At 45.5% G+C, this 17,977-nt stretch overlaps 1 protein-coding gene across 1 annotated transcript; it reads left to right on the forward strand.

Annotated features, from left to right (window-relative positions):
* The first annotated feature begins 1,941 nt into the window (after nt 1-1,941).
* Nucleotides 1,942-17,583, forward strand: LOC119172180 (uncharacterized). Its single transcript, XM_037423205.2, has 3 exons — nt 1,942-2,829; nt 10,346-12,977; nt 15,472-17,583. The coding sequence occupies exons 2-3, from the start codon at nt 10,370-10,372 to the stop codon at nt 16,059-16,061; spliced, it is 3,198 nt and encodes a 1,065-aa protein (XP_037279102.2). The 5' UTR covers nt 1,942-2,829; nt 10,346-10,369; the 3' UTR covers nt 16,062-17,583.
* The last annotated feature ends 394 nt before the right edge of the window (nt 17,584-17,977 follow it).

Raw genomic sequence — 17,977 nt, forward strand, 5'->3', positions numbered from 1 at the left:
AAAATATTTTGAAGTTAGGTTTTCGTGCATAGGGGAACCACTCCGGGTTCCCCTATGCACGAAAACCATTATGCCATTAAAAAAAGGTGCCAGAAAATAGGCCACAGAAGAAGGTGGGGGGGCGAAGGGGTTCTGTACTAGTTTTGGGGCTCAGTAGGAGTATTGGCGGTGAAACTAAAGCCGTAAAGCCTAATAGCACCATTGCCATATTCTTGTGAGACGTTAAAGCTAAGCGAGCGTCGTTACACCAAGCATCAGTCAAACTGACCTTCCGGTTGCGTTGACTGGGCTTGTGATTATGTGCCTTCAACACGCACAAACCTTCATCTTTAGCGACTGCAGAGCTAATAACATAGATATCGTTGTGGTGAAGAGTAGCGTTATAATAGTCGTCCGCTAGTTGTACCCACGTGCGATCATCTGTGCTTCAATGTCGGTTTTTGGGGACAAGTTAGGTGAATTTCATTACTAAAGAACAATTACCAAGGTCCTATTTTTAAACCTTGAAGCTATTATAGGATCTTCGTTGTAAGGGCTACCGTTCTCTAACTTGGCCTGACAGTCTGTCAACACGACAGAAAAATTTCATGAATATCATACTTTTCTCTTTCTTTCTTTCTTTCTTTCTTTCTTTCTTTCTTTCTTTCTTTCTTTCTTTCCTTCTTTCTTTTGTTTTTTTCTTTCTTCTTGCTTTCTTGCTTTATTTATTGATTTCCTCTTTTTTCTTTCCTTTTTCTGTATTTCTCATTTTTTTGTGCGGATAGCATTGGTGTGCCGACTCATCACTACCATACCACGCTTTCAACCTACTACCTATTGGCATTCGCTTATGTTTCCAATAAAGTGTAAGAACCAATTCAGGAACATGGCAACAGCTGATATGGGCGCCTGCCATGAATTGACTTCCGGTACGTGTGAAGCAACAAAGCGTAGCCTTGTTAAGCTTAAACACAATATTAATCTGTCTTTTAAAAAAAATGTTGCCCAGTTTCCCTAATGATCAAGATATTGACACGTGCACTGTAAGGGTCAGTCACCGAATAATTTCAAGTGCACAGAAGCACTGCTTCAAAGTGGCAATTATCGCGAATGACCGGCCATGGAGGCTAGTAAGGAGGAGGTTAACTGTGCTATGAAATTCCGATTTCAACTACCATTGTCACAAGGCCACATTAGCGAGTGCGGAGAGCAAAGGCGAAATAGCGCAAGGGATGCGGCAGATGGAAAATTGGCCACGCTAAGGCGCTTTCACCTGTTCTGTGTTCGCGCTGTTTCACAGGAAGGAACGGAAACCAACTTACCACGCTAAGGATACTTAAACGGCAGTTTGAAAAGCGCACGGATCAAAATCAATGCAACCGAGGAATAAAGAATTATATTACTATATGTTTTGCACGCTTCATATTCAAGAACGTGTGCGGAAAAGACCACATCACGGAGAAAAGAAAAAAAGAAAGAAATACGAAAAGCCCTTTCTTCTAAGTTGAGGAGGGAGGGCGAGTCACTAAGTTGAGGAGAAGGGGAGGGCGAGTCACACAAACGCACTTTTTGCGTAGCAAGGAAGAAGAGAAACCTTTCCCACATGCACTCAGTCATCGCTTTATAGTTTTGGGCCGCCACACGTACGCAACCAAGTACTGAATGAAAGGTTTTGCGGGCCGATTCCTTGCTAAGGGTCGCAGGTGCACGCCCCCTCCTTCACATGTGCTCGACTACGCGAAGGTCGCCCAGAGCGGGAGTTTTGCCTGAAGAATAGCTGTTTCGTCTCGACCTGCGAGTATACCCTGCTACGGGAAAGGAGTGAACAGAAAACGAGTACTGTGAGGAGGCAGTGAGAAAGGGAGAGAGAGATGAACCCCTGTGCATGGCCAGCGAAACCTGTCCAGCAGAGACGTGACCCAAATACACGACAGAGCGGAGAAGGGAGCCGGCCTCTCCCTTTTGTGGGTCAGCCCGCGCCGTCGTTTCCGCTCCGGCGGTCGCCCACGTTCTTCGGCGCCACGCAACGCGAAAGGCAAATCGGCCGCGCCACAAACACGACGACCAGCGATGCAGCGAAAACACGGGGGAATCCACTCATCTGCCACCGTCGACTCACGTTCAGGGAGACCCCGGCAGCCGCAACGAATTGGCCTCTGTGGAACGGGACCGGTCGTGACAGTCTGCCTCTCGGCGACACCGTGCGCAGAAAATAAGGGGATCTCCTGGTGACAGTGTGTGGTCAACGCGGCGGTTCAGTGCCACGTCGGGGCTTCGAATGAGCGCCAAGTAGCAACACAACAGCAGTGAGGACGGCACCGCGCTTGTTTTTTTGCCGCATACTCGACTGAATCCGAAAACACTGCGGTGAGACGACTGCGTGGGTGCACGGTGGAGGCTCGCGTGGTGCCGCGAACGCAACAGGTGGCGTCGTGTAGCGTGCGGCGAACGCATCAGGCGTGCACCAGTTCGTGAAGGGAAGATCTGCCGGTTATAGTTTGTTGTGATGTTCGTGCCTTTTTGTGACTGAACGGCGACAATACGGGAATACCAATAGCGCGAAAAACGACGAACACTTCCATTGTTCTACGTTGAATCGACCGTTTGCCGCACGCCTGTTTCAGGTGTCCGACCTTTGTGGCAATCAGTGAGCTATGCGCCATTGCGGTGCTACTTGAGGGAGTGACCGCTAGTCAAACAACATCGTTTGTGCCTTCGCGATACCTGAACTTCTGCCTTTGTTACTTGTATCTTCTAAAGGATTGCCACCAGCGCCAAGTTTGTGATCAAGGAGCAGTGAACCACATGACGGAATTATAAGCTTGTGACTGGACAAACGCTCCCTTGAAGGTCAGTATGTCGGCATGCATTCTATATAAAAAAAAAATATCGCATTGATGCTTACTTTCTGAAATGGTATAAAGTTCTGTACGATATACAAGTAATAGTATTTATTTGCAGTTGCTACATTGGCGCTTTTGTGTCCCAGTGCCGGTTAAATGATCGAGCCATATTTGACGGATGATAACTCTTACATAATGTGGCTATGTTAGCCGGCTTCTTGTATGTCCTGGTGCTTTTTTGTTATTCATTTAGGTGAGCCATTAACAGAGAGTATGAAATATTTCGCACGAATTTTTTTCTAACTTACAAAAAAAAAAAAACCTTGTTAACCAGCTGTCTCTGAAAGCTGCGTCCGTGCGAGAATTGAAAGGACACGTATTTCTCGATCCCGAGTCATTTCGAGAAATGTGCCTGGTACCAAGAAATGGCACGTTTCTTCGAGCAAGGCCTGTTAGACGAATTAATTATTGGTTTCGTTATTACATTTTTTTTCTTTATAATTTCTGAGTTTTAGTTTCACGGCTCTACTGATAAAGGTTTCGAAATGTCAAGCATGAATTAGGAAACCGTGTGCCTTTCAGTTAAATTCAATCCCGGTGCGTTCGAATGAAGGAAAAAAAAAAAAGAGGATCGCGTCAGTGTACAGGGAAGCGAATCCCATTTCCTGCCAGAACCTTCCGCAGATTTCTGCGAAAACGACGGTTTTCCCTGCGGGCGGATTTCAAGGGAATTCAGGTGCCGCGTCCGACGCCGAATAACACGCTCGAAATAAACCGCAATAGTATGACATTCCCGATGACAGCCCCGCGGCTTCTGCTTCGTTGAAGTTGCAAAGGAGATCACCGCGCACGCTTACTTGCTTCGTCATACTGGACGCTTAGTTTCCCCGTGTTCTCAGCACAGCGCTCCAGGCTTGAGCATGAAATTTAAAAACAAGTATTTGGAAAGGAAGTCCTAAAACGAAGAAAATATTTTTTTTTTTTCATCTTGGACGCTTTCAACGGACGAGTGCCTGCTTCGTGTACACTACTTCCGCTTAAATGAGACCTCAACTTCTCCCGGATTTTCTCCCCGAGGGGACTTGCACGGGAACACCGGCGTCGAATATCCTCGGCTTTGTAACAAACGCCCCAGTCCGGTCGTCCTGTCAGCTTTACGCTCTTGTCTTTTCTTTCTTTTTCATTTTAACTTTTTTTTTCTACGTTCGCTTTTACCTGGCGCTTCTTTCTGCCACTGGCTATCACGCTGCAGCCTATGAAGCAACTGTAAAGGAAAAGAAAAAGAAAAGAACCTGCTGCCCCTTCACGGCCGTCGTCAATCAAAATTTACACGCCGTGTCATGTTTAAAGCCGAGCGGCCCCTTCGTAAGTCCCTCCCACGGAACGACCGCTTCCTACCTGTCAACTCGCCACTGTGGGCTGGAGAAAGAGTGAGGAGTATAGATGGAGGAGGGGATGAAGGGAGGGAAAAGGCAGGCGACCTTGCCTCAAACAACATTCGTACCCGGATTGAGATCCCCTGCCAAGATTCAAAACAGCCAGGCGACGACATGAAGCCAGTCTTGGAAAGATGAGCGAAGCGATACTTATACTTTGCGAATAAATTGCGTAGTTCTAAGTAGAAAAAAAAATCGACCGCGTGTCACTACTTGAAGTGTATCCCACATATTATCGGTTCCATCAGCTTGCGTTTAAGAATGAAACGGCCATTTTATTCTAGCTCCTTTCTTGTTTATGCACTTTGCACGACTTCATTATTTTGCAGCTGCGGCAGGGAACGATCCATTGGCATCCTGCTTATACCGTTCACAAGCACTAACGGCCGCAACACTAAGTTGAATAGAAAACCTGGAATTAACTACTTCATTTGCAAGCGACGTGAATTATAAAAAGCCAACCACGACTGTTATTGAACGCCTGGTTTGAGGCAGAGTCTTACAGACAGCCGTGAAAATTCAAGCTATAACGACTGCTTTTTACACGCAATACACGCCGTACAAGCACGCACTTACAAGGAAGTATCTGCATGATAGTTCGTTGTGTAGACAAAATAAACGTCTCATAATCGCATGAGCCCTTGCACGCAAGAGAAAAATGGCAACTCGCAGTGAGTGCGACTTCCACTGAAGCAATGTCAAAAAATCCAGTGAAACTAAGCAGGGTTGTCGGGTAGAAAAGACAAAAATAACCAAGATATTTCAAGAACTAGCCGAAACGCACCTAGCTAGAACAACTAGTACTAAAGTAGCAAAAAGTAGTCACACATGGGTGCAAAAAGTGACGATTTTCGTTGAAGTGACCAGATTGAAGAGCCTTTCGGCAGAAATGCAGATAGGTGCAGAAAGAACCCTTCAAAATTTTAAATGCTGTGATTAGACCAGTAATCTTACACTCTAGCAATAATTGGTGCAGGATAACAAAGTTGCCTACACTAACTAACTCAGAAACGACGCACTCGAGACTTGCAGGACTTTTCTTGAACGAACTATAAAGGCGACACCTGTGGCTACAATACTTTCAATATAGATTGGGTACGCTCACGGTTACTGTGGTTATTTGCTGAAGTTGTAGGCACTTTTACAATCACTTCTCGCATAATCAGCAAGTATGAGCTGGTAAGTCCGCCATCCTTCCTAAGAAATAACACACACAACTTGTCACATAACCTCTTTTTTGAGTCGCTCTGTTCAGAGCGACCTGTGTGCGCAGCAAGCAAATTCGACCATCTTGTTCTTCCAATTAGATTTTAATGTCGCGTTTAGTAATACGCGAACTGCAGGTGGCTTCTCTTTAGTAGTTTTACTCCAAATGTGAGCCATATATTCAGAGGTTCATTGTGGAATGTAAATAACAACTGAAGGTTCGGGAATCTAAAACATGCCTTGGCCACCACGTTCCGGCCCCGCATACTTAAATGCTGACGGCTACGATGGGGCAAAGTGTTGATAATTTGATTTAAATAGAGGCTCAAAAATGTAGCCAGAAAGTAGCTAAATAGCCACGCCATTTTTCTCTCGCCACCAGCCGATAAAATGGAGGCAAAGTGGCGGAAAATTTTTTAATTTGCCAACTCTTAAAGGGACACTGAAGGCAACTACTAAGTCGACATTGATTGTTGAAATAGCAGTCCAGAAACCTCTTAGTGTTGCCTGACAAAGAAGGGCTTACTTTGAAATAAAATCACGTTTTAGTAATACGCATCGGGTTAGCGCACTTCAAACTACCCGCCTAGAGAAGCATACCGTTTCACGTCACTGTTGCCGTGCACAACGTTGCCCGGCTTAGCTGCATGGCCGCCGACACTAGTGGCAGCAGAACAAAAGCAGCGGGAGCCACAGCAGCAACAATGGCCATTGATCAATTTCCTGCTATTGTCTCCGAAATGGCAGATTTGTTTCGGTTCAACTTCACCCCGCTAGTCGGCATTACCTGTCCAGGTCAACCATGCGAAAACTGAATATTTTAACGACTCACGCCATTCCTCAATGTAACGCCCGGTGATCCTTTTTTCCATGAATCAAACAGAAACGAACAAGCAGCATTTTCTTACTTCTCTTGACGCATAAACGCTTACTTATTTAGTGCATCCAGATCGATTACTAGCAATTAATTGTAGGCGGTTTGTCTGACGTCATCGGGATCATTTGGAGGATGTCCTATGCGGCGCATGTTTTCTTCTTTTTTCCCCTTCATTTCTCGATAAGAAGGGCACTGTTGTATATAATACTGCCGTTTTAGATGCTGTCATATAATGAGCTTTTGCTCTGACGTAAAATGTTATTTGACTTTAGTGTCCCTTTAAACTAAGCGTACTTTCAGGCCATGTTAGGACACCATCGACCACAAGCAAGATTGTTGGCACTTTTCCTCCAAGATGCGTTGGAGTATTCGATTAGCTCAAAACATTTCGAAAGAATGGAGAGCTGGAATAGTTGGCAAAGTATGTCGTTTAAAGTGTATAGAATAATATAGAACAGTCTAAAGGACATAGAACCATTGACGCCGTAAAAACTTTGGATGTCAAAGATAGCTGCCGAGGGTACATCAAGTTGAGGTCATTGCCGGGCCCGTACCTAGGAATTTATTTAAAAGGATGTGCAGCGGCACTTGCTGAGAGCCTTGGCTATGTTAAAAAACACTCATCTTCGTTGCTAATTTTCACTAAAACAAGTAGCCCAATACGAACTTCTTCGTGGAGGTTGGAACTGGTCGGGCTCGCAGGACAACCCCCCGGCTATGGGCGGGTTCAATATATTTACTCTTTGCTCATCCCCTGTCTTATCATCTTTTTCATGTGACAAAAGTTGTGTAAAATCACAACACTCGAAAAGTTGACGTTTTTTTTCTTTAGTATCCTTCTATGTATCGCCAAGAACAAATCAATAGGTAAGGTGGATTGACGCATGGGGAGGAGGGGCTCTGCACGATAAGGGCTCTGTACACTATATGGATTGCTCTACCAGCACGCTCTCATCAATTATGAGAACATAATTCTTCTAGTTGCTGTGTTAACACAAGCATCAATGATAGGCGTTTATATGATTCTTCTTTCAAAACATGTCGACACAATTTCCTTCTATTCAAATGCGATGGGTTGCCTCACTCGTACTATCGCTATGTGTGTTGATGTGATTTTTAAATAAATGATCAGATCGCAGTATGGACTTGCATCATGGCCTCTTTCAATACTTTTGTTTGAGCTTCGCTTTTAACTGAAGCGCTACTGGCTTCTGAAGTGAAGTCATGTACTTATGGGCGCATATTGACTCGGAGGATCTGAAGCGCATTTTTTTTTTCGTCATAAACTTAAAACATATCAACCTGAATTAGGAAGACGTAGCTTCACTTTCAAGAGTACTACGCGATAGCATCACAGGACCTATTTATTATAATAGTAATTGTTGAAGTTAAACGTATCAAAACCCAATATGGTTATGAGAGATGCCCTATTGGACGGTTTCGGCAGTTTTGACCATCTGGGCTTCTTTAACGTGCACCTAAATCTAAGAATACGGATCTAAAGCAATTGGGCCTCCAATCACAGGGCCAATTTCGCATCAACTTTACCATTCTAGCGTGGCTTCTCTTCTTGGTAGGCAGATCAACGGTGCCACAGGAAAAAAAATAAGCATTCGTGAGTAACATTTACCATCTCAAACTTCACGCACTTTACGCCTACCACTTCATGGTAGCCTTGTTCACCATGCTTTGTAGCTTTTGCCTACTAGCGACCACCAAGGACCTCGAGATTGCCAGAAACCACTCGTGCTTCAGTCAATGCCATGGCACCGCCGGTTCCCACATTTTTTAATCTGCCGGGACACGTATCACGGCTGAGCACCGGACACGCGAAATCCATTTTGCGGCCGTCAATCACGCATTATAGAGAGGCTGTCGTGCCAACCCTCCCCCCACTTCTCCTCTAGGCCCTTCACCCTCTGAAGATCTGATCGTACACGCTTCAAGACACGGAAGCAAAAGTTTAGTGTGTTAAGGAGAGCGTCGATGAGTATGAAGAAAAAACAGAAGAAAAAGAACCCACGCTCAATGCAAATGAAAAGGGAAGTCTGCTATTACACCACTCTTGAAGGTTTTTGAGCTGCGTCCTTCTGCCTTCTTCCGCCCTTATGATCGTCATTTTTGTTAATATAGTTTTTTCTGCTGTTTTTTCATCGCTGGTGAATGCACGTACTAATCGAGAAGGCCGCCCAGAAGGAACTGACAGACTCTGCTGTGAACTTGCCGACACCGACCTCCGTGTGAGGCACGGAGCAGCAGACAGGGGGTGCACCCACCCCTGGCCTCACTTTCGCTCCGTTTTCGCTTTCGGCCGAGATGTCTTGAGATGGCGCGAGCCGGTCGGCTGCCATTGGCGTCTCTTGTCCGCCCGGGTTGTCATTAGACGAGCGTGGGGGGGCAGGGACGGCGGGAGGGAAAACGGATTGCGCATGCTCCGGCGGGGCATTAGCGTGATGAATGAGGCTGCCTGCTGGGAGCGGGACGTAACCCTGCACTGACGCGCGTGTGTGCCACGCTAAGGCGAGCGTGAAGCATGAAGCCGCCCGACGACGACCTTCCACGGAGGCTAGGTGCTACAGAGGAAGGTAGAGGGAGGCCGGGGGTGCCGTAAGATGCCACGGCTGCGACCGTGAAGCGTTGTGGGGGCGCGCGACACGCAGCGTGCACCGGGAAAACGCAACAAGGTAAATGTCCCCCTCCGCCCGTCTCGGCTTTATACCGTCCTCCTATTCCGTGCTCGCGACCCGTTTATCATCGCCGCACCACCTAAGCACCCACGCGTTTTCCGTTGCTAGGCTTTCTTCGGTGTGCTCGTGGCTCGCAATGAAGAAAACAATCCCGCACATAATGGTGTGAGTCTACGTTTATCTTCAGGAATTCGCAGAGTAGTTATATACTACTACACATAATGGAATCAAATAGAACTTAAATGAAGAATTCATTCGCTAAAAAAGTTAAAAGCAAGTAAAACGAATTCTGAAAGCGATCCTGATGCTTGACTAGTAGCAATCGCATGTTGGCCGCCGTATACCCAGATACATTCTCCTGGTTGACTTGGCGTTTCGTACAGTGCTGAAGTGGATCTCAGAGGTCGCGTCGAAAGAAGAGCGCGCTTCAGATCTGCTCCTCCAGGTGCTCCACCAGGTGCTCCGCCAGTCGCAATCGTTGAAGAGTTTTTTTTTTTTTTTTTGTCATTGAAGTAGATAAATTCAGTTTCATTATTTACTGGGACGAATTATTGACGCTTATTTTAAGCAAAGGTATCCTCCAACATTTACGTATACGATATAACTCCCAAGTTGAACCAGATCCACGAATTTCAATGTTCTAAAAGGCTTTATATGAATCTTCGGAAAACCATAAGTGCTTGGCCGCATATGCCTGAAATAGATACAAGACTGACACTCGATGCCCGCGTCAATAATGAGAGCCGAGCAATACACCTTGCGAAACACTATGCATTCTGTGAAGAAGGTAGCTGTTGTTTCCTTGATACATACTAATGTCTTCAACACGTTACGGCACTCTGAGAATGTTAGGCAGTGTCTCTCACGACAATCACCGGAATGGTCATGAATAGTGACAAAAAAAAAACATTTTCCGCGTTATACTTTTTTATATTTATGCTTTGCGTGTGTTTTGAGTACAGTGTTTTCATCTAAACTTTTTTTTCCAGTACCATGATTTTTTTTCTGATGCATATATCACATTATATAACAGCTGCTCTAGTGCAACAGCAGAAGCGCAGCTGCAATAAAACGTCATAGTGTGACTGGGCGAGTGCGAGAGCACTCACACCATTGCAGGAAATTACTGTATATGTGAAAATTAGTGCGTTGCCTTCATTGCGCGTTAAGGGATGACATAAACTGGTGAATTGTGCATAAATTACTTTCGGCCGCATGAAACAAAAAATGCCTTCACCATTTCTGCACTAGAAATAAAACAAAATGCTTGTCTGCATTTTTGAATAGTGTTTCGTGTACTTCCTTTTTTTCTCGCAGATTTTATCCAAAGACGGGACCATAATGAAGACTCTGGGTTTTGTCTGCCTTTTCCTTTGGTTGGCCCTGGCTGAAGCTCGCTCAGCTGGCCCAAAGTGTCCTGGTGGTCACACTCAAATTTACCCGTGCAAGTGCGCCAGAAGCGAGGACGTCGGACTTCACATCGTGTGTGACGGCGTCAACTTAGCCATGATGTCTCGAGGATTGGGTAATATAGAGCATCCCATAGCTAACCTCACTATTACTGGATCTTCATTCAAAAGGTTGTTCGGTGACGTCTTCAGTGGATTACAAGTAATAAACCTAACTGTAGCTCATGGATCTCTTGCATCGATTGCCACGGGCGTTATGGATCACTTCAACGAGTCACTAAAGTTGCTCAGCTTTGAAGACAACATACTGCCTGAGATTCCCGTTGAGCTTATAAACAAGTTCAGGAACCTGACGTCCCTAAACCTAGCGTATAACAAAATCGAGGTTATACCTGCAAACGCATTCGGGGCCCTGAACATCCTATTTGAATTGCGTCTCGATCACAACCTCATTTTCAAAGTCCACCCATCCGCATTCACGGGACTGAATCGGCTTGAAAGATTGGAGTTGCATCATAACAGAATGGAAAAGATAGAACGAAACACTTTTCGAGTCGCTCGCAAAATAAAATACTTGGACTTATCCCACAACAACTTCACAGCGTTCCAAAAGATCGACTTTAACCAGCTGACAAACATGTGGTTTTTAAACATATCTCATAACCGAGTGAAGACTTTTCCGCGTGGTATGTTCGTCGCCAACGCCATCCTTCGTGTCATCAACATGTCGTACAACGAACTTTCTGAAATCGATGCTAACACTGTGAAAGGCGTTAGGTTTCTTCGAGACGTTTACTTCAGGGGGAACAAGATCAATAAAGTACACAAACAAGCGTTTGTGTCTTCTAGACATCTTCGTACTCTCGATTTGGCCTTCAACCAACTGGAAGACGTGGGGTATGAGCAGTTCAAGGATTTTCAGTGGCTTGAAAAACTTGACCTCAGCTACAATAAGATTTCTAAGATTGCTAGCGCGGCCTTCTTGAAGATGTACCAAGTTCACATTGACCTCAGTCACAACAACATTAGCTTCATAGGAGACATGGCCTTCCAGGAACTGTCAAACGTTAGCGTCTTTGATATGTCGCACAACAACATTACTACCTTACCGAAAGATGCGTTTTACTTGTCTGACGTCACGGTTCTTCTACTCAATCACAACAATATAAGTGATTTCAATAGCGTACCTGTCGCTAATATAACCGGCATAAAAGTGCTCAACGTGACCTTCAACAAGATCAACGAACTTAACCGAAAGGCATTTACGAAGAAAAGGTTGTATGAGCTGCACACCGTCGACTTTAGTTACAACAACATCTCTGAAATATCCGGGTCAGTTTTCGAGAAATTGGCCGGCGTACGATTCATAAACCTCAGTCACAACGTGATTAAAAAAATCGGCTACAGCACTTTTGGGTCGATTCCGACATTGCTCGAACTGGACATCAGCCACAACAACATCAGTGACGTCAGCCACGGTGGTCTCTCGGCCATGGTCAGCGTACGCCTGATAAGGGCCAACGACAACAAGATTAAGCGAATGTTCAATCTTCCCATAGCGTTGAACGAACTTCACTTGCAGAACAACCGGCTCACACATTTCGGCCCTGGAACATTCAGGTCGATGAATTCCATGTTAAGGCTTTACCTCGATAGCAACAATCTAACTCGGCTCGAAAGGGGGTCGTTCTCGAATCTGCTAACACTGCAGACGCTCTCTCTCGGAAACAACAGCATCGGCAGGGTACCATGGGAAGCGCTAGAAGATCTCAGCGCCCTTCAATACTTGTATCTCAATGACAACCAGATCAAAGCCCTCCCTAAGAAAGCGTTTGGACGCCTTCCTGTCGTGTTCGAGCTGAGACTTCAGAACAACCAGATCAACAACGTAAGCGAGTACGCCTTTGAGGGTATGCTCCAACTACTTCGCCTCAACATGAGCTACAACAACATCTCCTTCATACCACCCGACGCTTTCAAGGGCCTCGTGTCCCTCCATACCCTAGACCTTTCGCACAACTTGCTAAACAAACTCGAAAACAAAACCCACGGCCTCCTGGACGATCTACTGTCTCTGACTTCCATAAATGTCTCTCACAACGAGGTTGCTTTCGTGACAGAAAAGACGTTTCCTCGATCGCCTTACATTCCGTACAAGTTGAAGCACGTTGATCTCAGCCACAACTTCATTTCGGTGCTGACGAACAGCTTCGACGATGGCCTCGGAAAAGCGGAGTACCTCGACTTGCGCCACAATCTGATCAATGAAGTATACCCCAATGTTCTTAGAAATCTGACCAGCCTTAGACATCTCGACATGTCGTACAACGATCTGAGGCACATTGCCAACGGCGCTCTCACACTTCCGGAGAACGTTAGCTGGGCGGACTTCAGTCACAACAAGATCTTCTCGATTGACCTGCGGGACTTTCTGGCGTCTCAGCAGCTGCGACACCTAGACCTTCGGTTCAACAACGTGACTATGTTTGAAGAGATGTACATGGCCCGAATCAAGGATGGTCTTCGTCTCTATTACGAAGGTGAGAACTTGCCATTAAGAACAATCGTCATGGTTACTGCCCTAAAAATTCATGAAAGATATACACCTAATTAGTTAAGACTAATGAAGGCTCATTTTAAAGCATATTTTTTGTAAACTTTCCCATAACTTTTGTTCAAAGAATATGCAATCTGAAATCGCTAAAAAAAAACTTGCCGACAGCTGAACTTCAAACATTTATTCGAAAGCAGGGTGGGATGTAGTATTTGAAACATTTGGTATGAGACCCATTGAGGTAGCGTGCATGCCGCCTCACAGCCACTGTGCTAAAAAGTAGAATATGCAGAAAACACCATTCACATAAGTGATTTGGGTCATGATAAGAAGCAAAGACGATTGCTTTTGAGTAAGATATTAAACACTCTTCGTTGGGCGTGCATAACCGGCTCACGTACGCAGCATGACTGCGGAAGAGAAATGCGCACGCGCACTGCCTAACTTATCTTTTCCGCGAATGTGTGCGTATACGCCCGAAAAAACAACAGCATAACAAACAAGTATTGCGGCCAAAGTTGTTTGAGGGGCAATTTTCACGTGATAGATAAAGGCTGGTGTAGTAGTATGTAGTAAAAACTTTATTGCACTAGAGAGAATTAGGGCGAAGTTGGGTGGTTATCCCAGTCCAGAGCCCCTCTGGGCTTTGCGGCTCGCTGGGCCTGATCGAGCAGAGCAACTTAACTCTCTCGATCCCTGCTTTGCGCAACCGCTCTCCTTTGATGCTGTAATTTTCTTACCACGTTGATCTTGGGGATATTTTTCGAGAGATTCACGACCGCGCCTGCGTAGTCGGGAGGTTTGCTGAAAACTTTGGAGCCTCCCTAGCAAACGGGAAAGTTGGTATGAGCGCGCGTACCCAACACTCGTGCATTTTCGAGGCCTATTGCTCCTTGGAAAAAACCATCCAATTCCTGTTTCGGGCTTCATCCACCTTTCTTAGGATGTCTGATTGGGAGGACATAACTTGCTTCGACATGTCAGGCACGGGAAAACTCAGTACATTTGACGCTACCACGAGAACAGCAGCATGCGTCGATGCGTTAAAGTAAGAGAAAAAGAGAAGCTTGAGTCTATTCGTAATTTGTATTCGTAATGGCCCCCAGTATTGGCGTGGAAAATCTCAGAGGCTACGGCGTGCCACTGATGACCTAATCTGTCAGTATAGCGGTGTATGTAGCTCACGCTTGCGCCTGTTTTCCCGCGTCCTTGAAGTTTCCCCTAAATACACTAGAGGGAACTCTGGCGCTAGTCTCTGTGAGAGCTGAAACGCATGGCGCTTCGGCGAGCATGAAAATGATGGGTAAGAAATGTGCCTAATATTCGTACTTTTCGATCTGTTTGCCTTCGCGTGGCTTCAAGCTGTTTTGTCATAAAAGAACAATGAGTTATACTGTATCAGTTTCGCTTCACCACCGTAATCTTTTAGGCTGACCAATTTGAATGGGGTCAAAAAATTCCGAATGGTTTTTTCTTTCATTCAAAACAAGACCGAAACATGGCAATAAACGAAGCCACAACTGCGTTTGAAGTCCACAAACACGAAGACAAGGCAAATCCATGCACTACCCACCATTACCTTGATCGCAGCGCCACAGTCTCCTGTAGTTACTTTTAGAAACCTCTACGTTCACGCCCATACTATGGCCGCGTATACGTCTACCGCGGCAGTGCGGGCAGCACCGGCTCGTAGCTGCGCGTTAGTGCACGTTCGTATGAAACTTTGTAAAACTAAAATAGGTTCCCATCAACTTAGCTCAATTACATTTCAGGCTAATGAAACTTAGCCAGGACCATAGAATAATTCATATCGCCTAAGAAATTCGTATGAGCCGTCATTATAACACCGATTTTTCACTGTATATTCTCACGGAGCGACACATGCGTGTGATTTCTATCGAGGCTTACCTCTGTGAGGGAATTGTTAATCGCAATTTAAGAATCGCGCCCTGTCACACAAACAATTCTGATTGTGATCGATCCGAATTAGAATTTTTTGCCTTGGTCTTCCTGGGCTGTTGCAGTCAAGCTTCGTTATTAAGTTAGCTATTTAGTGGGTGCTCGCCCCACTGCAGTGGTCTAGTGACTAAGGTACTCGGCTGCTGACTTGCAGGTCGCGGGATCGAATTCCGGCTTCGGCGGCTGCATTTCTGATGGCGGCGGAAATGCTGTAAACTCGTGTGCTCAGTTTGGGTACACGTTAAAAAACCCCGGGTGGTCGAAATTTCCGAAGCTCTCCACTACAGCGTCTCTCATAATCATATGGTGATTTTGGGACGTTAAGCCACACATGTCAATCAATAGTGGGTGCTCGATTACTAGAGGCTGGTTACGACGCGACAACGGAAACGCGTCGACCTTAAGGAGCTTCACTCCTAAAAACCCTTCATTAAAGGGCTTAAATCAATATGTGGCACAGGGAGTTGTGTAACGTGACGGCATCTCTTCGAGACGTGTTGCATAACATGATGTCTTTGCAGGAAACCCCTTAACCTGCGACTGCCACGTGAAGTACCTGCGCCAGTGGCTGAGTCACAACCCCCAGGCGACCGAGTGGAACAGCGTCGTCTGCCACTCTCCTCACCACTTGCACAAGCAGCCCCTCGTGGAGGTCAGCCCCGACCTCCTGGATTGCCTCACCGACGAGGAGCGTGAACTAAAAGGAGACGACGACGGCTCCGCGGTAGACCTGAAGTTTAGAATCGTAGATTCTCCGTCCAAGAGGACCATACGCTTTGCCTGGTACGTCGCCACGAAAGAGGACGTGTCCGGCTTCCGTGCTATCTTGAGTGACGTGTTGACCAGCAGCCTCATGAGTGAAACGGACATTCCCTATCGGTACAGGGAGTACACTATCAACGGCCTCGAGTCTTCGGTGGAGTATAGGCTGTGCTTAGTCGCGTTGGACTCCACCGGAGGAGCTCGCAGTCTTCCCATGCGCCAGTGCAGGACAGTTACTCCGGTGGGGGCTGCGACGAGGACGGTCAGCTCGGCGTCCGTCTTGATTGTTGTGCTTGCAGCACTTACCACTGCATTTGTGTCAGAGTTGCGGTTCTCGAATAGCACATGAGTGCATGGGCTTCATGCAAAACTGACCGAGGGCTTGTGCTTCACATGTGCTACCTCCACATATGCCACCTCCACATGTGCCGTCGTGGGGTCATGCCGTGCGAGTGATTTTCAGCATGTGAAGTGAGGATCTCTGTCCAATTATTGTGTTGAGTATGGGTGACCACGAAGCTGTAAGAGGGCCCCTATGTCGTGTCGCATTTTGGGTATCATTCGATGCACAAAATACACTACCAATGTTACGGAAGAATAAAAAGCAGGAAAAGATATGATAAATCACAACGAAACAAAAAAGTGGTGTCTATAGCAAAAAAAAAACATAAGCAACAAAAATAATTTGCCCAAGATAGTCGGCTATCTCACTGTTCCCTCGTGAAAATCACTTACATTTAGTGATGCTAAATTCATTTGAACTTAGTTAGACAATGCCGTGGTTGTGGTCTTGTTTGTGTGCTGGTTCATTTTTCACATTCTCGTCATCTGCACCACCATTGTTATGCTGTGTTCATGTTACTGAGCATTTACATTGTGAAAGAGTTATTGTCCTTGCGCACATTATGCTCATCGTTTAGAGAAAGCTTTTCACATTGAAACACATATATATCAATCATGCCAGTCGGCACGATATGTGTACAAATAGCGCATGAGATTTACTGTGGTTTAAGAACAGCTAGCCTATGTAGAATAAATGTATATTTACTTTAGTTCAGAATTTATATACCAATACTAGTTGCTACTTGCGCGCTAAGTCTACCTACCACAGTAATCGAGGCCGCCGTCTCTGCGATCAAATTTTGAAATTTTACATTCCTATATGAACTATGCGGTGAAAAAAATGGACAAGTGCGAATTGATGCCACAGTCTCATCATCACATGCGAGAATGTTTTCATGTTACTTGCACGATTTACCTTTATTTATATTACTATCAGATGCTGGCCTCAGTTCTCCTCATCCACCCATAAGTTGCTGAAACCATCATCAGGTATGCTCTGAATGCGAATAAACATACATAAAAGATACTAGTGCAGTGGTGAATCACCAATGCATTTCAGTCTGTATCGGCTGCCTGCCTAATACCAGGCATCGGTAATATACCCCTCGCACAAGGATCCAATTGCCAGATTCTTGCTATCTATATGACACGTAGCAACATTTACAGTTACCAACTGGAGTCGTCTGTAATTCTTGGAGAGAACATTCTAAACACTTAACCTATTTGCACTTTCTAAAAAAATCATTTATTGCTTGAAGTCAGTGAGGAACTCATCCCTTGTTCCGGGCATCGATTTATATGGTTCCGTTTTTAATTGTGTTGTGCACATTTTCAAGAAGTGTGCAGGGATCTGTGTTGGTGAAGAGTCTACAAACCTGCGCACTACGTGCGTGAACATATAAATGCGACTCTTTTTTACGGCACAACATTTTTTGCGCTGTGCCACAGTGATTTGGTGCCACGGCATACGTGTACAACTTTTACTGCATCCGTGAGGTGTCCATGTTAATAAACATTTTAAAACAGCACTCGTTCTTGCCTGTTCTCAAAATTGCGAGATCCAACTATGGACTGCACTGCATATGTGACTTTCACATAAAGCGTCTAGTACAGCCGAGGACAAAATCCGAAGTCTACAGCAACAGAAGTCTTCACGTGTTCTTCGCTTTGTAATAGTCTGAACCACCTAGAGTTCAACGGAGACCCTAGCATACCGATGCTATACTCGCAAGACCTTCAACATTTTGCCAAACTTCCTGCGATGTTGGATGCACCTGTGTTTCATCAAAATATATCTACAAGCAATAATGTGGGAGAAGAAACGGTGGAAAATCAGCACTCAGCTAGATGGTTGCTGAACGACACTACAGAAGAGGGAAAAAAACAAAAGCTTGCTGTCGTTTTATTCAAACCAGTAAATAC

The sequence above is a fragment of the Rhipicephalus microplus genome, chromosome 4 (genome assembly GCF_043290135.1).
Source record: "Rhipicephalus microplus isolate Deutch F79 chromosome 4, USDA_Rmic, whole genome shotgun sequence".
Taxonomy (NCBI): Eukaryota; Metazoa; Arthropoda; class Arachnida; order Ixodida; family Ixodidae; genus Rhipicephalus; species Rhipicephalus microplus.